The following is a 26,608-nucleotide window of genomic DNA, read 5'->3' as shown; positions in this document are numbered from 1 at the left end:
GCATTCAGATCCAAAGGGTGGAAAAGTCCCACAGTTTCTCTCAGCTCTCTGAATATCTGAGGGATTGTGTAATGGCAGCTGGAGGCAGAGTGACACAGCATGAAGGATGGCAGGCTTACAGCAAAAACAGACTCTCCACAACACTACAGCAATGAAAGCCCCCTTAACTGCCACAATAAACTTTTATTACAGCTAATATAAAGTCCCGAATTATTTGTTACATATATGATTATTCGCCAACATTTGGCCAAATGACATATTTTGCTGATTAAGTAAATACCGACACTTCAGAAAACACAAATTAAAGCATATCTTAATAACCTCCTAAGTAAGTGTGGGGAACTGCTGAAAACTGCTTGACCATTACTTACAAGTGAATACAAAATGTTGCAGTTACCTTAGTCTGTAACCTTCACACCAGCAACACGTGTTCAAGCCAAAAGAAGTAGATTTAAGAGGATAAAGGGAAATCTTTGACATTTAGACCACATGCATATAATCACCAACTAAAAAGAGGGAGAGTGTGTAAATGAAATATCTAAAAACATCTTTTAAAGTTTACTTAGGAATTAAGAGGGGAGAGTTTGTTTTCTTTAACAATGGCTCATTTTCTCTCTCAGATTTATGAGTTCATTCAAACACACATACAGACATATCAGCTTTTGTGCTCTCAGACACAGCAACACAGCCTCTCCTCTGGTGTAGTTCATATACAGGCAGTTTGATCATCACTGAGGACTACGTTTTTCAAGTTTAGGTTTGTTGCTGAGGAAGGAACAACAACAACACACACACACATACACAGCTACAGTATATGGACAAAAATATTGGGCCACCTACACATTACACCTCCAGGAGCTGCTTGGCAATAAAAACCCACACCATGAACCTACCGGTGCATGTGCCTCAGCACTCGACAGTCCTGCTCTGTAACATTACGTGGTCAGCGACTTCGTGAAAGAGTTGCTGTGGTTCCTAATTGCTTCCATTAGGCAGTAATACCACTTACAGTGGCCCGTGAAATGTCTGGTTGGGTATTACAGTACCGTGCTCTAATTTAGTGAGCTCTTCAGAATGATCCACTCTTTCAGAAACGCTAGGCAGGCTGCATGTCTACGTGCTCGATTGTATACATTTGTGGCAATGGGTCTGAAAACACCTGAATTCAAAGATTAACAGGTGCAACCCACTACTTTTGTCCATATAGTTTATGTGTCAGAATGTGCAGAGAGCCTTGAAAATTAGCAGCTATTTCACTGAAATATATCTCATCTGTTAAAGTGCAAAGATTGATAAATTCAACTATATTTATAATCAGCATGAAAAACTGAAAAAGCTGATAACTGTCATAATGAAAAGACACAAAAGCAGCCTGATATCAGACAGAACTGTCAAGTAAATATCCCTGCATGTAGGGCTGGGCGATATGGCCTAAAATCCATATCGCGATATAATTTGAAGAACGTGCGGTAACGATATATATCACGATATATAAGCTCAGTTTTTGGCTTTCCCCATATTTCAAAAGTGCTTCATCTCTCTTGCTGTGACTGACGCCCGGCATAATTTGCAGATGATAATGGTTGTAGCCGCTGCAATGCTTTCGACCAAAACAGGCACAGCTTGATGACATCATCAACATGCGCTATCGCGATAGAGCGGTATAGTCAAAATCTCTATCGTTGGCCAAATTTATATCGTTTATATCGTTTATATCGCCCACCCCTACCTGCATGTCTCCTGACACAGCAGCAGTAATGTTAGATGTGAAAAGTTGAACATTTTTTGAAAGCAATGCCAGCAATCAGAATGCAGGAAGCAAAGTTTCTGATGCTCCAAGTTTCTTGCAGACCCTCTGCCCTAAGCTCAAGTGAAGCATATGGTAGCCTATGACAATGTTAACCCTGAAATCTTTTACTATAGAGAGAATTACAGGTAAATTTACATCTAAGCACTGTAATGCTTGGAAATATTAACACTTGCAGTGTATTATGAAGTCCACAAAACTACCCCTCAGACTCCTAGTAGATGCAGTTTTCAGTTTTTAGTAGGTCCCTAATTAAATAAAGGCTTAAGTTCAATGACTTTTCCCCAAAATGAGGTCTGGAGAGATTTTCTTCCATGCTGGTTACAATTACTATGCACAAATTTACGCACCAATGTGATTGCATCAGAGAGCTGCAGACTATGCTTGTACATGAACGTAAGTAGGCGAGCTATTTGATGTAATGGAATTTTCCTATACATTTGTATTCAGGATTTTTCAAGAGATTTGTCTCTGCCTTATAGTATAATGGCTCAAAGTATTGGATGAAGCCTAGCAGACTCCTGGGACAACTGTGAATCAATGCAGGGCCTAGATGACCTATAATTTTTGCCTCTGCATTTGCTTGTTTTTTCAGCTTTAGAGGTTGTATCTTGGTCAACTGTCAGAAAACACAAATTCAAAGAGAATCAATTTTGTAAACACAAGACTAGGAAAAGCAGCATATCGTTAAAAATAACAGGTTGCAAGAGTGTGGAACGTGGCACAACTTTTCTTCAAAACAGATTCATCTGCAGCTGATCAACTCATATTTTCAAGTCTGATTAACACTACAAAAAAAATAAATAACGAAAGATTGCTTCGCCCCCCCCCCAAAAATAAACATAAAACTGAATTCATTTCAATGCTAAACATTTGATATTTCTAAGGCCACTGTAATAATTTAAGCTTAATAACCTGGAGAATAATGACACCAAACCAAACTGGAACTGAATGACAACACACCATGAATCAAATATTCAAGCCCCCTTTATCCTGTGTGAATCTGGGGTATGTGGGATGTAAGGTCTGGGGTTTTTCTGAGGGGCGGGTGGGGGGTGGTATCCCATATTCCTTCTCTACTCCCCTTTTTATAACTCCAATGTGTTAACATGCAGCACCAAGCAACACAGCCCTCTGCTAACAGTTTAACAACAAGAAGACATTGCTTTGGAGAATGATATAGTCAGAGTTAGAAATATGTTCAGACACAGTCAGAAAAAGGTCAAATTACATCAGTCAGAAAAACTGCTAGTGAGTGTCAAGGGACGGAGCTCCATCAAAACTGGACCTTTGTCAGCTTATGAATCATACACTATGTACTGCAGTAGGATCACTTCATCTAACCCAACCTTGGAAACTACTCACCAAATTGCCACGCTCCACCCTGTACACACATTTCACAGCTACATAACGATAGACAAGAATGCTCTGGCCATGAGAAATAGATCTAGAGTGTCACTGATCTTGACTGTTTTAAGCCTCCCCTCAGTAGCAGCCAGGAAAATCTGACAAGGCAAACGTGAAAGCACACGCTTCACCCCGAGACTGAGTGTACAAACAGCTTGTACAGACCATAAGCATAAACTCCAGAAGATAGAAAGTTCCCAGGGGATGTCATTAAATGAAGGTCTGAACACTGGCTTCCTAACATACAGAGCATTTCCACTCTGATATTATTAAGAACGGCAACAAAAATAAACACAGACTGCCCCAGTTGAACCCATTTTACAGCTGAGTACTGCAAACTGGTATCAGGTCCAAAATCAGTCCAAATTTTGTCACAGCATGGTGTCTTCTGGTATGCCTGTTAATCAGGAAATAGAGTGGGGCTGATTTAATAGCCGACTCCCCACATTGCATGTTGAAGTGGGAAAGAAAAGTCCAACTTGCCCTGAGTGTATTCATTTAAGTGTGTGTGAGACAAGGCACTTACTCATGGAATAAAGGGCTGTATGAATGTGTGTGTGACTAAGCGAACAAAGCTATTCTAAAAAGCACTCTGAAACTGCTCAGTTGGCTTTGAAAAGCACTATAAGTACCAGTCCCTCTGAAATAAACCATATTTGTGGTTAAAAAAACTTGAATTATGAAGCTCAGATTCGCTTTAATAAAAAAATAAAAATAAAAATAAAAAACTCCCTACAGCAGCCTGTATGATGAAGAAAGCATGAGGGAAGATGCTGCATGAAGGATTGCCTTCAAATCAGATTTCACTATTTACGCAACACACATCACCACATGTGCACCTGTCTGCTGTGCACGCATACACACAATAAAAGACAGGTAACATTAGTCCACACCCCTGGACACGCCCAAAAGAAAGAGAGAAAAAAGAAAGAAAGTTCGATCTCTCTGATTTTCCTTTTTCCTAGCAGTACTGGAAATACTGGAGTGACCTCCATGAGCCCCCCAGACTAACCAGGCGGAAGTGATAAATGCATGAACTAATGTTTTTGCCATGAAAAATACATGTAAAGTGTCCCCCGCCCCCCCTCCAGAGAGCTTATTGGGAGAGGGACAAAATGCCTGGTTAAAGATAACCAGGCATAACCAGACGGACAGCTTTGCGAGTAGCCTGATACTCGGCTCTCTGGAAAATCGACGGGAACTGTTTCCCACTCTAACTCACATTTTCACGTAAAAAAAGCTCAAACTGGCATTACAATTCAAATTAAAATCGCGCTTCTTATATTTATGCGCAAACTAACAGCTTCAAGCGCCTCGACTCCAAAACACAGTGATGTGAAACGTCGCTCTAAACCCGACAGAAACAGCCCACTCTCTTCATCGGTGCTCAATGAAACGCGCTGAGGAGTGCGCTGCGCCCTCGTTGCGTCGCTCACCCAACGCATACCAAAATTTCAACCTCAAACTTTCTCGGTTATTTAATTTTTTTTTTTACCTTTAATGTACTTGGATTTGTTTTCATCCAACAGGCTGGACGCGGAACCCCCCATGATGCTTCTGACAGGAGACGATCCGCAGGTAGTGTTCTGCACTCAGGTACTTACACCGTCACATCAGCTAGCAGGGCGTGCTCTCCTCCTCCTCCTGCCAGTGTGTCATTCAGTGACGCTCCGCCACTTAGGCCAGCCCCAATAGCGCCTGTGGTCTCCCTAATCATCCACCGTGACTTGTTGAATCACAGCTGTAAAAAGCTCTATTCAGTTCGGTTCATCAAACGACTAATAATGAATAAACAAATAATATTAATGTAACTGACCCTTTGGATTCAGGAGTGCTCTATCTAGACAAGGAGACAAGAGGGTAGAATGTAAAATATTTACTTCAAACATCAAACTTAGAAAGGGACAATCTTGTGATAGATTTATAAAAATACTAGAATTTTACCAACCCAAACTGTGCTGTCCCGGAGCTTGCGCAAACAGAATTGTGATGTGAATGCAATGTGGTGCCGAACACGTATTGCTTTTGCAAGAACAGCTATATAACATCTTTTTGTTTTTTATTTATTTATGGATTTTCTATTTCAGTTATTACATGTGCTATTAATCTCAGGCTCTCTTCCACAGCGTGTCTTTTATCCTGTATTCCTTCTCTCATCCTAACCGATCGCAGCAGATGGCCGCCTTTCCCTGAGCCTGGTTCTGCTGGAGGTTTCTTCCTGTTAAAAGGGAGTTTTTCCCTCCCACTGTCGCCAAAGTGCTTGCTCATAGGGGGTCATATGATTGTTGGGTTTTTCCTCTGTATGTATTATTGTAGGGTCTACCTTATAATATAAAGTGCCTTGAGGCGACTGTTGTTGTGATTTGGCGCTGTACAAATAAAATTGAATTGAATAAGCTTCGGTGGAAGCACAACCATCTTGGTTGATCAAAGAAACAAATAAATCACTCACATAAGCAATGCTAGTCTCGAGTGATTGAAAAGCAGGCAATTGAACTTGACATTTGACTTCTCATCCAAGATGCTTTTCACACACAGTAGCTAGGAAGAAACTACCCACAGAGACCGAAACCCTTTTCTGTATGACACTGTAAACCGGATTTTAAATGTTGAAAAGGTTGACATTTTAACGCTGAAATCTGCAGCGACTTACGGTAGTTACTTTTGGAGCCATGCATGGGAGGAATTGCAGTTTCTTAGTACTTCCATGGCTCTCGAGTTTGCGGTTACCGTTTTGCTGGTGACTAACAGACAAGCCCAATATTAGCATGTCCAGTGGAAAGAGCCAACGCAAACAAACTTATCCACAGAGCAACAGATTTGGAAAACGAAGTCTTTTAATGTGTTTTTCTTTTCCCTGAATGCACTAAGGTTGTTTTCATCACTTTTTAGGCTGATAATATTTTCAGTGTCACTGTTCTATGGCTAAACGGGCTGGTTCTTATTCAGCGACTTTTTACTCTGAGCACTCAAAGCACTTTATACAACGTGCCTCATTCACACAAGCACTTTTTTCCTATGCTCTTTCTATGGAAGTGTTTTCTGTCTAACATTCACACACTACCTGGGTTAGTATATTGCCCAAGAATATTTGTCATGCAGACTTGAGCAGACGGGCATCAAACCACCAACCTTCTGATTAGTATGTGACCTGGTCTACCTTCTGAGCTACAGACCACACAAATATCTAATGTATATCTCATGCCTATTACAGGTTACATTTTAAATATAGTAGTTCTTAGGTGTCTCTCTGCATATGTCACTGCTTAGTATTGACTCTGACCCTTCATTGTACATTTTGGGTAACATGTGCGCCTGTTCCACACTGGACAAAAAAAACCCAGAACAGTTTAAAGAATGAAATTAGAGCCCAGTAAAGAATTACTAAGACAGCAAGAGACGAGATTTTTATGATGCTTTTATAAAACAAGGGAAACAAAAAGGTAATAAAGAGATTTTCAGCAGAAATAAATAGAGATAAAATGAGCCATCTGTAACACTTGAATTTGTGTACAAATAGAAAAATATCTTTCCTTGGTTTATGTTTGATTAAGGTTTATTCAGAAAAACCACATGTTTTGACTGAAACTGACTGAGAATTTAGTTCAGGCGTAAAGAAGCAAAGAAATAAAGTTTCACTTCAGGTGTGGAGTAGTGAAGCCTTTTATTTGCTCACACTGTTTTCTCCATGCTCACGCTGGTCTGAGTGGCGCTAGCGTTGGTGCATGTAGGAACGCTGTACTTGGCGAGGACAGATTTAAACTGCAGCAGCGTGGCGTCGGTTCGAACCCCCGTTGGATCAAAGTGAGTCCGACTCACTCTGAAGCCAGCTTCTGTCAGGTACTGAAGGAACTTGTTCAACCTGTGCACAGAACAAAGTATTTACAGCGAGGTGCACTCTGATCCTGACTAGTGTTTGGCCTGTTTTTGTACTTTGGTCATTAGTTTCCTATTTGTTGCAAAGTCACCAAAATGTGAAAATACCTGAATTCTTGAGAGAGTTTGGTAAAGGTCACTCACTTGGGCATATTCATGCCACGAATGCTGTGGCGATGGATGCTGTAGTAGAATGGTGGGTGATCCAGAGCGGCATCAGACTTGAGCTTTTTCACAAAGTTCCCAGATTCATCTGCAATCTTCCTCTTTCCTACGGGAAAATTCAAAATTATACCTCAACAGAAAACTGGAAATGAAGAAGTCAAAAATCATTTTTATGTAACGTCATATATGTTATACTGAATACTGAATATGTCTGAAATAATGCAGTAAAGGAAATTTTTAGGACAAAACTACAATAGTTTTTTTAATAGACGATGCCTGTAAAAAGTGTTAAAATTAAGACCAAGTAGTTAATTTATTCATCATGAATCTCTTTAATGCAGGAAAGGCTTGCACTGCCCTCTAGAGGACACATGCATGCTTAGAGTATGGCCGTCTGTGTACACAGTCTTTACTCCTTTCCCTTGTCTGCTGCAGGTTTTCACTCAGTTGTCCATGTGTGTGAAAATATTTCACACCAAGTAGGAGGCCTGAGTGAATAATGGAGGCTTAGAAAACTTTGACTCACCAGACTGATCAGCAGCACCCGACTCCTCTCCAGTGTTTAAGGTCTTAATGACAACGCCGCACTCCACTGCAGAAGAACAGAAGATCCTTTTAAGATTCAACCATGTCAACATCAGACCCATGTTACAGATGATAGATTGGTACCTTGGTTGGTGAGAGCAGACGGTCCGTGGACTAAAGACTTGAGGGTGTTGCACTCAGACTCATAGATCAGGGTTTTGACAAGCGGCTGGATATCATCCATGCTGTGCTTCACAGCTGCAGAAAGCATCCTTCTCAGAAAGCCTGTGTTAAATAGAGGACCAGACCTGCACATGCACACATACACAAACAGCTTGGTAAGTATTTGGACAATGACACTTTAACTCTTTGCTTGTGTACACAACTTCATAGGATTTTAAATGAAAGTCTTTAACAAAAGTATTAACTTTGTAGCACCATTTACATTTTGTATTACCATCTGTGTGTATTATTGTAGGATCTACCTTACAAATAAACACTTTGAGGGAGCTGTTGTTGTGATATCAGCGATTTTTCATAAACAGCCCCCCACTTTCAGAGGCTCAAACGTAATTGGACTGACTAACAGTCAGTTGCCCCCTCTGAAGAGGGCTTTCAGAGGGGGCAACAAAGAGGAGGTGAGGAAGGTCCAGGTGTTACTAAAGGACAAGATCAGAGAGGCTAAGGACAATTACAGGAGGAAGCTGGAGTGGAAACTCCAGCAGAACAGCATGAGAGAGGTGTGGAGGGGCATGAAGACCATCACTGGATTCAGGCCAACCAACAGCAGGGGAGCTGAGGGAGGTGAGAATAGAGCAGACGAGTTGAATCTGTTTTTCAATAGATTCGACACCACAGTGTCTGCTCCCACCCCCACAACCTCACCTGCAGTCAGCCTGGAATCCAGAGCCACACCACTGTGCCAGCCTCTCTCTTCACATGTTGCCTCCTGTGAGATTCCTGACACCCCTCCCCCACCCATCACCTTCACTCAATACCAGGTTGAGATGCAAATGAGGAGACTTCACTCAGGCAAGTCTGCTGGACCAGACGGAGTGAGTCCCCTTGTCCTCAAGACCTGTGCCCCCCAGCTGTGTGGAGTCTTTCATAAACTGTTTATGCTGAGTCTGAGTCTGCAGAGGGTCCCGGTGATGTGGAAGACATCATGCCTCGTCCCTGTACCAAAGACGCCTCGTCCCAGTGGCCCCCAGGATTACAGGCCCGTGGCACTGACCTCCCACATCATGAAGACCCTGGAAAGGCTCATCCTGGACCAGCTGCGACCCATAGTAAGACCACATCTGGATCCCCTTCAGTTCGCTTATCAGCCTCGTCTCGGAACAGAGGACGCCATCATCTACCTGCTCAATCGTGTCTACACCCATCTGGACCAGCCGGCGAGCACTGTGAGGGTCATGTTTTTTGACTTTTCCAGTGCTTTCAACACCATCAGGCCGACCCTCCTGGGTGATAAGTTAGCAGCGATGCAGGTGGATGCTTCTCTGGTGTCCTGGATTGTTGATTACCTGACAGGAAGACCACAATATGTACGTCTCCCACAGTGTGTGTCTGACAAGGTGATTAGCAACACAGGGGCACCACAGGGGACTGTCCTCTCCCCCTTCCTCTTCACCCTCTACACCACAGACTTCAGCCACTGCACAGAGACCTGCCATCTTCAGAAGTTTTCTGATGACTCTGCGGTGGTTGGATGCATCAGCAGGGATGATGAGACAGAGTACCGGGCTGTGGTCGACTCCTTTGTCACGTGGTGTGAGCAGAATCATCTGCAGCTCAACATGGCAAAGACCAAGGAACTGATCGTGGACTTCAGGAAGACCAGGAAACACTTGACCCCTGTTTCAATCCAGGGGGTCAGTGTTGACATTGTGGAGGACTATAAATACCTTGGAGTACACATTGACAATAAACTGGACTGGGCTAAAAACACCACAGCACTTTACAGGAAGGGCCAGAGTCGTCTCTATTTTTTGAGGCGACTGAGGTCCTTCAACATCTGCCAGAAAATGCTGAGGATTTTCTATGAGTCTGTTGTGGCCAGTGCGATCCTCTATGCTGTTGCATGCTGGGGGAGCAGGCTGAGGGTCGCAGATGCCAACAGACTTAATAAACTGATCCGTAAGGCCAGCAATGTTGTGGGGATGGAGCTGGACTCCCTCAAGGTGGTGTCGGAGAGGCGGATGCTGTCCAAGATAAAGACAATGTTGGATAACACCTCCCACCCACTCCATGACATGTTGGTCAGTCACAGGAGCTCGTTCAGTGAGAGACTGAGATTACCGAAAAGCACCACTGAACGACACAGGAAATCATTCCTGCCTGTGGCCATGTCCCTGTACAACGCATCCACTTAACACACTGTTTGCTGCTACAACTACACATGTTTCTTTTCCAAATATTTATTTATAAGTGACTTATGTATGTATGTATGTATATATATGTATATATTGTACTATTCTTAGTTAGCGTATTGTCTGTCTTGTCTTAATGTTGGTTTAAAATGGAGCACTGTAACAAAAAATAATTTCCCCCAGGGATCAATAAAGTATTCTGATTCTGATTCTGATTCTGATAACAAAGTTTTAAATATAAGGAATGTAAAATGTAAACAAAGCATCCTTCAAACTAAAGAAGAGAGGAAGACGGAATTGGCAGCTCGCACATCTGAAAAGACGTGCAAGCGCAGTTTGGAAAAACATACAGGTTTTCGAGCAGCACATTCTCCCATCCAGATGATATCTTTTTCAGGGAATACCTTGCATATTTAGACTTTAGATGGGTTATTTAGTCTAATTAAGGAAGGCATTAGAGGAATAGAGAACTAGGGCCAGGATGAGCCACACAGTTTTAAAATAGTTCTTGATTGTTGGTTCTTGTGGTGATATCATGCTTTTATCTCTTTCTGGACTCTTTACAAGCTTGTTTTTATCATTAAATTATGCACCCAGTTTTTGTGGGTGTTAGATGCATCCTTCAATAACAAAAATGGTTTAAAGTATCAGGATTTTGGTAAAGCATTTCTTTCACTGGCCATTAAATAATTTAATTGCCACAAAAATGTTTTAAATTAAATGTTAGCACAAGGATAAGTGGAGGAGAATGGATGTTAACACCAAACTATTACAGCTACATGAGAACGCAGCAGTCTGTGACTGGTGTTGCTATGTGCAGTTTACCATAGAGGTCCCAGCTGCACTGCTGTTTTTCCAGGCAGACTTCCATGACAGTTGCAGGGTAATGTGTCTGAAACAAACAGGCATTAGAACACGATGATGAGGTAACTTCAGCATCTTATTAAAATTAAAATTATTTGCTACAGCTCACCAAATATGTGACAGATTCTTAAATTGCTTTAATGCTTCAATGCTTTAATGCTTCATGACGAGGCTCCGGTCCATTCGCACCAGAACCTCTCGCCATAAGAACAGTTTCTTCCCCTCTGCTGTTGGACACATGAACAATAACCATATGACTGTACCCGCCACTAACACATGACCCTACGCTGTGTCACTGCATCATTCTATGTTTGGCACTGATCACCACCTGCACTCATGTATATATCTTTCAACGTAGCACTCTTAATTCTTATTCTCATGTATATATCTCATGTATATCTCATGCACATATCTTTCCACGTAGCACTTTTAATTCTTATCCCTACTTTTATTTTTTTCCATGTCTATTTAAGTGCTATTTATGACAGCATGTTTGCACTGAAGCACCGCAGCAATTTCCTAATGTTGTAAACCTGCTCAACATTTGGCAATAAACCCCATTCTGATTCTGATTCTGATTTAAAAGCTTGTAAATAATCCTCTACAGTATATGATTTTCAGCCACTCACCATCCACCATGTTTCCCTGTTTGAGGAACACTCTCTCCTCACACCACTGGCAGTGCATCAGTTTTCGTAACTTCTTGGCTGACTCATCAGCTTGCACAGGACCTCTGAGGACTCTCACGACCACCAGCACAAAATGCTCTAATGCCACCGCTAGCAGCACCTCAATGCCCTTGTTGCAGCGTGCTGCCGCTCTGCAGCAGATGGAAGTTAATCAGTATAAAAAGCTGATTTAATTCTGCATCACATCCCACATTAAAATAAAAACAGCCTACCGGGCGACAGTCGCCACGACCATTCGTGCTGCCAACTCCTTGTAGTATTCGGTACGTACAATGTGGCAGCCATAGTGACGCAGGGTGACGTTGGGTGACTTGGCATAAAGGGAGCTCGTGTCTGTGGATGTCACAGAGATGATGCCCAGGTTTCGGACGTTTCTGAAGGCAGCATCCAAGTAGTTCACTGCCGTACCGAATGGATCTAGGTGACTGAAACATTCATGAAATAGAAAGTAGAAATTTTTTAATGACATTCTGACAGAATTGGGACCTCCCATAAACCCATAACACAGACTGTATTTAGATTCATAACATGAAAACCCTACAAAGATGAAGCTATAGTCAAAGATTATATTGAAATAGGGTCATAACCACTTTGAAAGGGAACCTGTTGTTTTGAAACTGGACAAGATGAGAAATAAATGTTTCCAATTCAACTAAGAAACTAAGAGACACTTAAAACTTGTGTAGTTGTTCATCACAAGTTAGACTCAACCTGAACGATCGCATTTTGACTAACTGGATCAAAATAAATGTCATGTTAAATGAAACTTGAAACTAGGGATTGAGTCTATAAACACTTCAGTTACAGTAACTGAGTAACTGAGGTTAACTTTTATGACTCAGCGTTACTAACTTGCCATGTAAAAGATACCCTGCACACTTACATGTAGTCAAAAGGTCGCAGGTGCATGATGACATTAGCATCCATTTTGACGACCTCAACAGTAGCAATGGGCACTCCTTCGACCTCATCGCTGGGCCCGTCAGACCCCCGGGGAACTCGCATGCCTCCGTCCACTCGGATGTTGTTAAGCTTGCAGTTCTCTTTGATCATTTTGACACATGTCTCACTGATATCTGTTATAGTAACTCTCACAGCATTAAGAAGATGCTTCGCCCACTGGAGGCCCATGATGCCTGAAAGGTGGCAAAGAAGAAATGTTGTGGAATTTCATTGCTGATTAGCTAATACTGCTGAGACATGATGTAAATTTACTTTCTGTGTCACTGCAAAGAACAAACAGCCTTCCAGCCTCTTAATAACTGATTTGAACTAAACTAAGCTTAATGAATAGAATTTTTATAGGAAAAATAAACAAGATTATGCTAAAACTTCTGTTATTTTATTGTTTGTTTGTTTTTTAAGGTTTTGGTTTGAACTCCTGACTAAAATGAAACTCTTCCGTGGAGTTCTGTACATTTCATACTCACCTGTGGCTCCAAAAGCATCCAGACACTCAACAGGGTTTCTCTCCTCGGCCAAAACAGCCAGCGAACAAAACACCAGCTGCCTGAAACAAAACCCCACAAATTCCACTTTAATTTCTCAACATCAGAGACATACTGGACATATTTTAACAAGAGCTCATCTCCACCTGTTGGGCTTCATCTTGCGATTGAAGTAGGTGTCACTCTTCTGCGGAGTGGTGTGGTTTGGGAGGAGCTGAACATTTGTTCCGAGTTCTTTCATGATTTCGTAGGCTTGACCTGACGGACCTGTTTGCACAATAAAGCAGACGGAGAGATCAGTTCTTTATCACTAATACCTTGTGATTTTGCAGAACAAAAACAGGACCTTTAACAGCTGTGTTGCATTTAAAACCCTGAAATTAAGCTGCAGACAGCTAAAATAAATAACAGACAATTTACATTCAAAAACAATTTGGAAAATTGACTCAATAAATAACTTTATAAGCCATTGGTCCCTGTGATGGCCAAACCCATGGCCAAAGTCGGTAACTCTTGTGTATTTTCATTTCTTTATTTAAACACAATAACACGCGTTGGTTTCCAATAAGTTTGTTGATTGGTTTGGATACATTTGTTCTATTTGTAAGCGCACACATTTAGTTTACTTATGCATTCACACCAGTTCATTTTGATTTTTGACTAACCATTTGTTTCTTTACTTCTTACTTGCTATGATCCAAAACCTGAGTTCATTTGTGTTTCTTTGACATTTTTTATGAGCTCAACATTTATGACTTTTGTAAATATAATTTTTGGGGGTTAAATAAATGAAAACCCTATTTTTCTAATAATTCCTGTGACGACTCCTGCTTTTTTTCAACTCGGTCCATCACAGTCCCCACCACAGTTTGTCCAGTTTTGTAGCCAATCATAGGCCCAGCTGTCTTAAACAGTCTATTCAGTTGGCAGTTGTGATGCTGCTTCCCCAGCAGACCACAGCAAAGTACACGGTGCTCACCACAACTGATAGAAAATCTCCAGCAATGTTCAGAGTGTGGATACCTAGGAACTCATATTCCTCTACCACATCAACATTCTACGCCAAGACAGACAAAAGCTGTGTAGCAATCGCTGCTTCTCTGATCTTATTCACACTGCGAGTTGGACAAAGTCTGATGTGTTCAAAGAGTAATGCCCAAGTAGTCAGCAATCCATGAGACGGTGGACATGTTTACTGAGATTTTCTTTCTTGGAGTGGGAGCAGGATTGCACTGGAGAAATCAAAGATGAAACTTTTACTATCTAGACCGAAGTAAGCTCTCTGCAGCATCGAGATGATTGTGCCAATATAGAATTATATTTGTGTCACAAATCACAAACAATCATAATCTGAGACATTAGTTGTGTTTATTTTTGAATGGTACTCCTGGTCCATCTCTGATTGTTTCTAAAATGTTAAAATTGTGTCCATTTCACTCATGCTACAACGAACAGCCATTTTTTTTCCAACACCTCCCCCCAGATGTTTGATTGGATGGAGATCTTGGAAATCTCAAGGCCAAGACACAATCTTCATGTTGCTGAGATCTTTATTGAAGCATTTTTTGTGATATGGCAGGAGACATGGTTTTGCTGAGAGAGGCCACAGTCACCAGAGAACATGGTTATGATGCAGGGCCTGCCTCTGATAGATCACCGTCTTCCCAAAGTGCATTCTGCTTTGTTCTCTTATTTATTATTATTATACTCTTATTTAATTTATCTCTTTATTTTCAAATAGCTGTACAGCACTTTGTCTGAAAGCGCTTTATAAATAAAGTTATTATCATTATTATTATTATTATTACTACTACAAGTAAACATGACAGCTCATGGTCAACTTCTTCAAGTGGCCCTGGGTCCAGACCTGCCATAAAACACCTTTCATTTGGGAGATTTTCTGGAAGTCATAATATAAACTTCACTTCACCTCTGAGGGAACTTTTATGATTTTTATCAATACTGCAACTGTAAACGTCAGCTTAGCTCAGTGTTTCTTACTTGGCTCTTCAAACAGGACATCTGAGGTCCCGGAGTAGCTAGCCTCAGTCTCCCCTTTGTTTACGTGGCGTTTCAAGTGGCTAATCATGTCCGTCTTCCTGGCAATGGTAACAGAGCACACTACGCAGTGGTAGTGAGCGACGTGTCTCCCAGATGCCTACAGGGAAAGAATACAAACAACAAAGTGATAAAATATAAGCCCAGATCATTCTCTCACAAGAAAAAGGAATATGCAATATGCTGATAATATGAATTTAATGTTGCTGTAGTGTCCTGTATTGCCACATTCCGTATTTTCCGCACCATGAGGCGCACTTAACCCTTGTCCTCCTGATTTCCATACACCTGTGGTCCTCAGGGGTCAAAAACGACCCGATGTCATTTGAGTGTTTTTTCAAGTACAAGGAAAATTGTCAATCAATTCAGTGTTCACCTTAGTTTTACTTAAGATTAACATATTAACACAAAATTTACCTTTCATTTTGCAATTTAGGGCCACCAGACCTTGTTTACATAAAGTATTTGTATTTATTTATATTTGTATCTGTTTTTGAGCGAAAATAAAACGAAACAATAAAATATTTAAATGTTTAGATTATTTTGACTATCTGACTAACCACAGAGTGCTGTATGTTAAACTTTAGTGAGAATGTTTTTTTGAATCATTAAAATTTTTAAATGGCAGCACATAATCACACCTGTGGTCCTCAGGGGTCAAAAATGACCCCATATGGTTTGAAGTGGATTTTTCACCCACTCGCTAGCTTCCACCTAAACATGATATTGCATGTTCTGACTGAGAGATTTCTGAAAGTATTAAAAGGTACAGCTCTGCCATCACTTCCAACATAAATGAAGACAGAAAACTAAACAGCAGTGACGTTTGTAGGGTTACTGAAGTTGGACTAGCTGGTATATATTGATTTGCTACGTGATTGCTAGCGACACATCTATGTTAGCATAACATAAACAGTGAAGCTGGAGGATGATCGCTAACCTTTTTCCACTCAATAAAAGTTAACGTGAGGGTTCCTGATGGTTAGGGACAAATGCAATCGCATGGCAGGATGCTGTAAACGGACCAAAGTTCAGTCAGGAGAACAAATGAGATAATCCATCCACAATACGAGGTTAGTCATTAATATACTGCAACAACATGGGAATAGAGCAGCTGCGAGAGAATTCAGCATTAATGAATCAATGGTACAGAAGTGGAGGAAGCAAGAAGAATGAGTTTAATAAAGTTTGACTTATCTGACTGTTTTGTTTCGCTTAATGCGCCTTATGTATGAAAACAGACCCATTCATCAACAGTGTCGATGAATCAAAAACAGATACAAATATAAACCCGCCTTATGGTCTGAAAAATAGGGTACATAACCCAAAATTACTGTTTGTTATAGTATCATATCATCCCAACAGAGCAGTTTGCTCTCAGCTCCTAGTTTGGATTTGGAAGCCAGACATCCTCTCTACTTTTACGATTAGGCTTCAAACTTTCCTTTTTGATAAAGCATATAGTTAGGGCTGGATCAGGTGACCCCGAATCTTCCCTTAGCTGTGCTGCAACAGGCGAAGGCTGCTGGGGGATCCCCATGATGAGTATTTCTTCTTTCACTCACCTTTTTTGCTCACTGTGTGGTTATACACCACTCTGCATTTAATTATTATTCATCTCTGGCTCTCTTCCACAGAGTGTCTTTTGTCCTGTCCCCTCTCCCATTAGCGCCAACCGGTAGCAGCAGCTGGCCGCCCCTCCCTGAGTCTAGGTCTGCTGGAGGTTTCTTGCTGTTAAAACTTTTCCTTTTAAAAAAGTTTAAAAGTTTTTCCTTCTCACTATCACCAAGAGTTTGGTGGTCATTTGATTGTTGGGGTTTTCAACAACCACTGTATGAATAAAATTTCATTGAACTAAATACGTTAAGCATAAGGAAGGAGGGCGAGGACTAGTGAGCGTCAGAACCACTATTGAAGATGAAACAGCAAAAATCTGTAAGTACAACAAGAAGATGCCCACAATTGCTCATGTGCTTAATGAGGACCTCAGGCAGCAGAAAGAGCAGCAAGAACAGGAGTCCCCTGCATCGCATGCATCACCAGCAGATAGAAAATGTGTCTCATAGAACAAAAATCCTACCAACGCCTGGACAAAGCTTTGCTGACACACAGCACAGAGGCAGACGGCAATGTGCAATCTACTCTTACACACTGTAACGTTAAAGATCCATTTATTTTTTTCATTTCAGCACTTTAGCCCTGCACACTCAGGAAGTCTTAAAACTTGTTAATTGTTACCTGTATTTATGTTTATCTTATTAGCATTTTATTGTTTACAAAAACCTAAATGATGTGTGTATGTGTTTTGTGTCTCACATGATCTCCGCTGAGGCTGGGCTTAACATTTCTGCAGGGCAGGTGACAGATGCACATCCTGTAGCCTGTTCAAAGAAACAGTTTTCACATTTTGATACAGAAGAAGATCCCTGGAGTACAAACAGTGACCACACCCTTATCCAGGACAAATTTAAACACAAAATATGATCCAGCATCAGTCACACAGAAGAAACAACTCCTTGCTGCTGCAGATTTGAGTTGAAACCAGATGACTGCTGGTTATTGTTGTATGTGTGTCGATTTGTATTGTTCCTACCTTCAAACTCTGCATACACTTTCCAATGGAGGTTCTGCAGGTGTCGGCGGAGTTTGTGGCTGTAACAGGCCTTAAATTTCTCCTCAGGACACAGAGGACACGATTTCCGCCCAGCTTTTGAGCGAAAAAGGCAAAAATCAGCACAACACTAATCAACTGCTTTATTGATTAAAATAAATTGGTTGGTGTGTGACCTATTACATAACTGTATTTCAAATGTAAAAAATAAAATAAAATACAGGACTGAATCAATATTTGCTTTGTCCATAAATGTCTGAATGGTAAAAGCTGATACATCCTGATACAACGTCTGAAACTGTGAAAATTTTCAATCATGTAAAATCTGACACATCTGATCACATTTGACAGGACTCAAAAAATTACTGAAGTAATTATTAGAGTATCAATAATTACTGATTCATTGTCAACTAACCTCTTAAACACATACTAATTTCAACCTTGTGCATTTACTATCAGTGTGCTTTGATGTGTAATTTAACCTCAAACCAATACTATCGGCTGATATTAACTATTTGCAAGCCCTATTAGTATCAATATTTAATATGGCCAATAAATGAACATTTTAAAATTAAACACCCTTCAACCATGTGTTGCTGTTTTTCCCAGGAAATGGTATATTCCCAGTTGGCAACACACGATGAGCTAACACCAGCAGAATTGAGCAAAGTGTAAATGATTAAATAAATAGCTCCACATAACTAATGTTAGGGAAATCTGTTTGTATATCATGTGTCTGAAAGAAAAAGAAACACAGCTAACATATCACAATATTGGATTTTTGAAATGACCAAATATCAGTATAACTCTAAAAATCCTCTATCGGTCGGGATCTAGAAGTAATGGTATTTGTTACTTGCTGTTTTGTTTGTCTCTCCTGTAGTTTGTGTTTTGTCCCATCTTTACTGGTCTCCCTATATTCTTATTTTTTTCATTTTACCCTCTGACCAGGATGTGCCTGAGCCTGGTTCTGCGAGAGGTCTCTTCCTGTTATAAGAGAATGTTTCCTTCCCACTTTCCCCAGGTACTTGTTTACAAGGGATCATGAGATCATTGAGGTGCACTCTACAGAAGTGTTTTTGCCTTTTTAAACTTAACAAGAATTGTTGCACATTTGTACAGCTGTTTGTATTTTCAGTTCAATATCTGTCAATTTAAATGCCTATCGTTGTCCCTTAAAGTTCACTAAAATGTATCACCCTGCACTATAAAAACAAAGAGTGATTAACAAGTATGAAATGGATTCCTTAAGAAATGATTGTCAAATACACACTGAAGGTGAGGGATTGTTATTGTGTCATTTAGCTACTTTATTGGTATTAGCTAAATAATTACATAATCAATAAGCTAACATACAGATGAGGACAATGAAAAGCTGTTCTTTTTTAAAACGATAATATTTCATAATACTCCCACCACAGTGTTTCTATTTGACGACAGTATTCTCTGAGTGTCAGCATTCTCTATAACCAAAGAGTCTAGAGCTCTTTCATCTCATCTGACCAAAGGACATATCCGTATAATTTGTCTCTAGGTTATCCTTAACATACTTCAGGCTGGCTTGAAGGCATCTCTTCTGCAGAAGTAAAGTTTTTCCCGACCTGCAACATAATGGTCCCTTCCTGTGCATAGTTGTTGTGAGTCTCCTCACTATAGTTCCCGGCTTGGCTATTATTGGTTATTCACTAGTGTCTTGGTAGTTTTACTGGAGTCTTTATACACATCTGTCACTATTCATTTTTTTATTTTTCACTTGCCTGTTCTTTACTGTGTGCCTCTCTTTGAATTTCTTCATTACTTTTCCCTCCAGTTCTTGACACTTGGAATATCTGTGATAACTTTGTATATCCATCGTTTTTTATTATTGTTTTTTCTTAAAGTATTTACTGTGTACTATAATAATAATTAATTCTAAGGAAAACTTTCTAAGGAAGTTTTGTAAGGAAAACTACTATGTTTAGAAATGCTATGTTGAAAATCTCACGGGGGGAGGGGGGGGGGGTATCAATTTTGTTCTAATATGTAATTAGAATATATGAGGAGAGCGAGGAGGCTCTTAAGGATTGTTTTGAGTCGACTGTGTGGGAGGTGATTTGTGATGACCACGGAGAGGACATCGACAGCCTTACTACATGCATTACTGACTATATAAACTTCTGTGTGGATAACACCGTACCTACCAGGACTGTACGGTGTTTCTCCAACAACAAACCTTGGATTACCCCAGAAATTAAAACCGTCCTCAAGCAGAAGAGGAGGGCCTTCAAATCCAGAGACAAAGAGGAGTTGAAAAGGGTGCAGAGAGAGCTGAGGGGACTGATAAGGAATGGGAAGGACAGCTACAGGCAGAAGATGGAGAACCAGCTTCAACAAAACAACGTTGGTGAAGTCTGGAGAGGCCTCAGAACCATCTCGGGCCACAAACAGCAGAACTCTCTGCCTGGGAGGGATGTGAGATGGGCAAATGAACTGAATCATTTCTTCAACAGATTTGATTCAGCCATGAGGCAGTCTGCAACATCGGCTGCAGACTCACCCACCCCCACTGCTGCTGTTCCACCTCAGACACTTCACACCTCCTCTATTCACCCTGCTCACTCCCCCCCACCCCCAACTGCAGCATCCAATACACACTCAACACAAGGCTCCAGCCTGTCTCTCTCAACCACCCAGGTTAGGAGGGAACTGAGGAGGATTAATGGCAAGAAGGCAGCGGGTCCAGATGGCATCAGCTCGAGGGTCGTCAGGTCCTGCGCGGACCAACTGTGTGGGGTGATGGAGCACCTCATCAACCTGAGCCTGAGGTTGGGAAGAGTCCCACAGCTCTGGAAAACCTCCTGTGTTGTACCAGTGCCAAAGACTTCACGCCCCAAGGACCTCAACAGCTACAGGCCGGTGGCTCTGACATCCCACCTGATGAAGACCCTGGAGCGGTTGGTCCTGGCTCAGCTTCGGCGCCTAATAAGCTCATCACTGGACCCACTTCAGTTTGCCTACCAGCCTGGCATTGGAGCGGATGATGCCGTCATTCACCTCCTACATCGTTCCCTCGCTCACCTGGAGACCGCTGGAAGCACTGTGAGAATCATGTTCTTTGATTTCTCCAGTGCCTTCAACACTATTCTTCCCTCGGTTCTAAAGGACAAGCTGGTGAACTCTGGAGTGGACCATCACCTCACTACCTGGATCCTGGACTACCTCACCGACCGACCGCAGTATGTGAGGACTCAGGGCTGTGTGTCGGACAGGGTCGTCTGCAGTACGGGGGCCCCACAGGGAACGGTTCTGGCTCCGTTCCTCTTCACCATCTACACTGCAGACTTCTCCCACAATTCCACCCAGTGCTTCCTGCAGAAGTTCTCTGATGACTCTGCAATAGTCGGCCTCATCACTGATGGGGACGACAAGGAGTACAGAGGTCTGACCCAAGACTTTGTGGACTGGTGCCAGCTGAACTACCTCCAGATCAACGCCAGTAAAACCAAGGAGCTGGTGGTAGACTTCCGCAGGCACAAGCATTCTCCACTGCAACCACTGAACATCCAAGGTATGGACATTGAGGCTGTGGACAGCTACAGGTACCTTGGTGTTCATCTGAACAATAGACTGGACTGGACTCATAACTCAGACGCCCTCTACAGGAAAGGGCAGAGCAGGTTGTACCTGCTGCGGAGACTCAGGTCGTTTGGAGTGGAGGGCCCACTCCTGAAGACCTTCTATGACTCTGTTGTGGCTTCTGCTATCTTTTATGGTGTGGTCTGCTGGGGCGGCAGCATCTCTGCTGGGGACAGGAAGAGACTGAACAGGGTGATCCGAAGGGCCAGCTCTGTTCTAGGATGCCCTCTGGACCCAGTGGAGGTGGTGAGTGACAGGAGAACGGCGGCTAAGCTGTCATCCCTGATGGACAACATCTCCCACCCCATGCAGCAGACTGTGACAGCACTGAGCAGCTCCTTCAGTGGGAGACTGCGGCACCCACGGTGTGGGACGGAGAGATTTCGCAGGTCTTTCCTCCCCACTGCTGTCAGACTCCATAATAAAGACTTTAACTGATCAAGCACACACATCCATACATATGCAATAATACTAAGTGCAATAATCCTTTCTGTCATCGTTGTATTTTTACTCAGTTGTATATAGTATTTGTATTTGTATTCTATTTTTATCTTATTGTATATTTATTTTTATTTTATTCTACTGTATATAGTATTTGATTTTATTCTATTCTGTACAGTTGTGTACTGTATTTATTCTTATTGTATTCTAATTTTTGCCTCATAACTTTTGCACTGTCCACTTCCTGCTGTGACAAAACAAATTTCCCACGTGTGGGACTAATAAAGGTTATCTTATCTTATCTTATCTTATCTTAATTGTTCAATAACAAATCAACAAGTCTTTAAATCTGCCCGTCTGTCACTGACTGTCTAATAAAAACTAAAGAAATGAATTTACCACCACTGAGGTCAACCAGCATCTCAAGGCCCTCCAGTTTAGTTTGAATGGAGAGGTGTCTCTCTATTTGGAGAAAAACAGAACACTTGTTATATTATTACAAAGACCAGTTAAAGTTTAGTCATTATTGCTACCTGATTCAATTCTGATGAGCACAGGAATGCAGCTGTTATGCAAATCCTAACAAAAATCGAGTTGTATTTAATTACCAGCGGTTGTGATGGAGGGTTTGGCATCATCATCTGTGGCACTTTCACTCTTCAGTGTCTCCTCAGCAACAAATGGTCCATCGCCCCCATCCCCACCTTCAGAAATGAAGAGAGAGAAAAGAAAAATACTTCCTTAACTATTTTAAAGGAGTTCAATGGCTCAAAGTTTTAATTATTATTATTATTATTATTATTATTATTATTATTATTATTATTATTATTATCATCATCATTGGTAGTAGTAGTAGTATTATTATATTTACCTCTATGACCAACTTCTCCAAAACTAGACAACTAATACCAAATTAATCACTACAGGTCAGAGGAAAATGATGGAAATTCGATTTTATGATTTTATTTCAATAAAAATAAAAAATATTTGACATCGTTTCACAAAACCTGAGAACAATAAAGTTAAGGAGTTGCCACTGAAGTTTACTCCCCACTTAAATTTGAATGCACTTAAAGAAAAAAAAACAGCTCATTAAAAGAACATTTGGATTTTTCTCTACCACACACAACTGTTAAGTATGTCAGGCATAAGCATTTCAGATAAATGTCAGCAGAATACACTTTTTAAAAAAGTTACTAACAGACTTTGAAGAGAAAGAAAAGCTTAACTTAAAAACAACATTAACAAGAACAAGAATAACATCACATCATGTTTCCAGACAGAGTTTCTTTATGTTTTACCCATTTGTGCTTCATCTGGCTTTATCTGTGGTTCTGATGCACGTTTAAGGAACAAGTGATCAACACGAGGCCCTCGCTAATCCTCTCAGACACTTGGGTTAGGCCTTTGTGAACCTTGAGACCCTTCTCCAATGTTATCCTTTTTCCAGGTATAAATGTAGGTATACAGTTTGTCCTTCAAGTGTTGTTGTTCCATCCACTGCCAAGCTTATCATTTTAGTCATTTCCATTTTTGTTTCATGGTTTAATGCCATGTGGTCCACAATTAAGTCGTCTTGCACTTCTTGTAGCCATAAATGGGTGGATCCAAACCACTATGTAGAGACTTGTCAAGACCCAAATACAGAGAACTGCAATAATGCAATCTAGAGGTGATGACGGCATGAATACGTTTTTCAATGTGTTTTGGGGGACGACAGGATTTTGCTTTGGTAATTTCATGTAATGGCGAAAACTAGTCAACTGCTTGTATAATTTAAAATAAATATTTAGAAACATTAAAGATTTCTAACAGTAGAAGAACAATAAGAAGGAAGTGGGCAAAGTGAACTCATCCATAGGGGTATTATTCTGAAGCCTTGTTTTCATTAAGGGTAAGAACATTTTGTGTTTACTGATCTTTGGCATCTTATAGGCAGTTATATAGTAAAACTTAATTTGTTACAGAGTCAGCAAAAACAAGTCACTCACTATGTGCTCACAGCACAACAAAGACAGTGTTATTGTGGGGCTCAGTGTGAGGACTGAGCGAAATTTCAGGACAGAGCCGATGTTTTGGCACTGCAATAACAACTTGAGCCATCCACTTGAAGTGCAGATGACTCACTCGCCTGATAACGTAACTGGTTTAAATATTCTCCTCCTGAAAGTGAAACTCCATATTTCAGCCACAAAATTCCTCCTGTTCACAACTTTCAATCACAAAACTAACACTGGGACTCTTTAAAGCCATGAGCTTTTCAACTTCAAAAGGCAGCTTAGACATTTGTAAATATGGCCCTAAAAGTTCCTCTATCTTTAAAATTCCAACCTTTGGAACAAAGGGATATTTGTCCACAGGCTGACCTCATTTATATGACTTCCATAAATCACTGATATGAGAACACGTGTTGGCAAATGTGCATCTTGTAGTCCATCTTCTGCCCATTGTAGTTTTAATCCATCTGTCCTTAACAATGTGACACCCAGCATTACATTTTTAAGGACAATAGTGTAAGGTCATTATAATTAACAACACAAGGCTCTTGTCTTTACCCAAGTTCTTAGCAATTCTCCTAGCCACCTTTCCTTTCCTTGAAAAGAGTTACAGTCGAAATGTGGAGATTACTCTTGTTGTTTCAGGACAAACTGCCACAATTGCGATACCCTCTGAGGGTCGAGGGTAAAGCAGCTGTAATCTAATCATCTTTTTGATGTTTTCCAAAAAAAACAAAATTTTGACTTTTATCTCAAAATAGAATTACAAGTCTGAAAATAGTCTGAAATAATATTTTTTTCTTAATATGACCCTAACACTCCTTCGTAAAATGCTGCCCTGCTTTTTTTTTGTTAAATGTGAAACAGTGAATCTCAGGAAGCCAACATCTATCAGGTTAATATTTGACCAAATGACGAATGCTTACACTGGCAACATTAAAGCAAAGTTTTTCTGTCTTTAAGCATTTTTATCCAATAAAAGGTAGAAATAATGGAATTCTTTATCGTTACTGGAGTTATAGCAGAAACTGTTTTTATTGAAGGTTAAACTAAACTGTGGATGAATGCATCTGGACTCTTTGCTATCTGGGTCCATCAGTAAACTGTGTCTGATCAGTCTCTCTGCATTTCATCTTCACTTTCTCTCTCTTGCATTTTGACCTTTCAGGTTTCAGCTGAATCATTAGATCTAAAATCAAACGTAGAATTAGGATTCAAATTCATCTAATGAAAGTTCAAGCTGGCTAAATGATGAGTATGGATATTAAATTAAAATGATACATTTTGGATCTAACTCAGGATGAACTTACTCAGAGTTAGTTGACTGAACTTACTCTGATCAGCTGTTCTGGAGCAACCCGGAGTTGCCGATCATAAAGTTGACCAACTCATATTTTATTTTTAAGCTAAGGTTTGCTGGACATGCTTCCTAGAATAGGGCCCTGAATTTGGGTCCACAGATGAAATGTTCACAAACATCACCAATGAAAACCAAAACCAGTTAAGCTGGAACACCGGTTAAAATAAATGAACAGTTTAAGCGGTATGAAGTGAGCGGCTCTGCGGTCCTGTAGTGCAGCTCCGTGATGAGACCAGGTTAACTGAAAACGCAACTCAAACCACATTAAAATCAGCAGATGTTCAAAGCCAGCTGCGCTATCTCATGCAACAGGAAGCGATAGCGGAGTACTATTACCGCCTCCCTTTTTGTCGTTGATGTTGTTGACTATTAGGTCCTATGGCGGAGCTCCATGCTGAGGCCCTCGTTTAGTTCCGCAGTTATAAACTCAAACTCCCGTTAAATAGGCTGCGTAGCATTAATAATGCCTGTAGTATGATTTATGCTGCATTGTATGTTTGCAAATTTAGCGACCAAACATGCAGGCGCTACAGTTTACCCACGTTTGTTATCGACGTCCTCCTGGTGTAGCTGAGCAGCGTCCGCCTCTTTAAGCTCCGCCATTACGAACTACAGCAGCACACACAGGAAATGTTCTATTCTACGTTCTTTACGTAGGGCGCGTTGTTTTAAACGCAATTTGACATTTTACGGAAGCGCATCGCATTCACGACAGAAGCGTGATTAATACACATTTTATAATCTAAAATGAGTTACTGTTGCAAATAAAATAATACCACACTCAGAATACCTGACAACGTGCTGAGGATAACCAGATACCTTCAGTGTCAAATTATGCAAGTAGCCTATAGAAAGTGAAGAAGAACTCTTACTGGTTCATTTCAATGATGTTGACAAAAAGAATTACAAGATCAGAATATTTGTAATTATGACATACCTAATTATAAGATAATGTCTCCAAACAGGTTTTCCGTTTTTGTTGCAATATTTTGTCATGGAATTTTATTATTAAACTGACTGTTAAAAAATGAAATGATTAATGTAATGGCTAAAGGAATGAACCACCCATTCATATGGCAAACCAGTTTTGAGACAATTCCTAATTTTCCTAAGCAAACATGTGATAAGCATGTAATTACTCCACAAAGAATGTAAGCTTTTACACAATGACTGCAATGACTTATACATTGCTTTTGCATTAGGGTCACTACTGAGAACAGGAAGGCTGCGCAGAGCGTAATTAACACTACCCAAAAAATCACTGGCTGCGCTCTGCCACCCCTGCAGGCCATCGCCAGCTCCTCCTGTCTTGCATCCCACCACCTGTTTGACCCGCTACACACTGGCTGACTCCTCAGGTCAATCAGGTCCCA

The 26,608-nt window shown here is 40.9% G+C and overlaps 2 protein-coding genes across 2 annotated transcripts in view; both read right to left on the bottom strand.

Moving 5' to 3' along the window:
• The window catches only part of niban1a (niban apoptosis regulator 1a), a 28,929-nt gene extending 24,065 nt beyond the window's left edge, over window positions 1–4,864 (bottom strand). Inside the window, exon 1 of the mRNA XM_080886359.1 lies at window positions 4,710–4,864. Coding sequence (XP_080742485.1) covers window positions 4,710–4,764 — 55 coding nt within the window. The 5' untranslated portion in view covers window positions 4,765–4,864. The remainder of the gene's footprint in view (window positions 1–4,709) is intronic.
• A 703-nt stretch (window positions 4,865–5,567) lies between these two features.
• trmt1l (tRNA methyltransferase 1-like) lies at window positions 5,568–25,856 on the bottom strand. The gene is made up of 16 exons (XM_080886361.1): window positions 25,778–25,856; window positions 22,487–22,582; window positions 22,278–22,340; window positions 17,805–17,918; window positions 17,528–17,592; window positions 15,155–15,311; window positions 13,300–13,420; window positions 13,136–13,215; window positions 12,589–12,841; window positions 11,918–12,130; window positions 11,646–11,836; window positions 10,978–11,044; window positions 7,925–8,088; window positions 7,782–7,847; window positions 7,235–7,361; window positions 5,568–7,076 (listed from the first exon to the last, which is right to left on the bottom strand). Exons 1-16 carry the CDS (start codon window positions 25,836–25,838, stop codon window positions 6,887–6,889), a joined length of 2,028 nt encoding a protein of 675 aa, XP_080742487.1. The 5' UTR covers window positions 25,839–25,856; the 3' UTR covers window positions 5,568–6,886.
• Window positions 25,857–26,608: the final 752 nt, after the last annotated feature.

This window comes from Rhamphochromis sp. 'chilingali' (assembly GCF_963969265.1).
Source record: "Rhamphochromis sp. 'chilingali' genome assembly, chromosome: 7".
NCBI lineage: Eukaryota > Metazoa > Chordata > Actinopteri > Cichliformes > Cichlidae > Rhamphochromis > Rhamphochromis sp. 'chilingali'.
This window is presented reverse-complemented; position numbering and strand designations above follow the sequence as displayed.

Bases quoted from the DNA above. Each gene is read 5' to 3' on its own strand.
- trmt1l (XM_080886361.1), bottom strand. From the start codon at position 25,838: ATGGCGGAGCTTAAAGAGGCGGACGCTGCTCAGCTACACCAGGAGGAC. The intron at 11,837-11,917 runs GTAGGCTGTTTT...CATCTGCTGCAG, and splicing joins GTCGTGGCGACTGTCGCCCG to AGCGGCAGCACGCTGCAACA. The intron at 7,848-7,924 runs GTACCAATCTAT...GTTCTTCTGCAG, and splicing joins GTCTGCTCTCACCAACCAAG to TGGAGTGCGGCGTTGTCATT.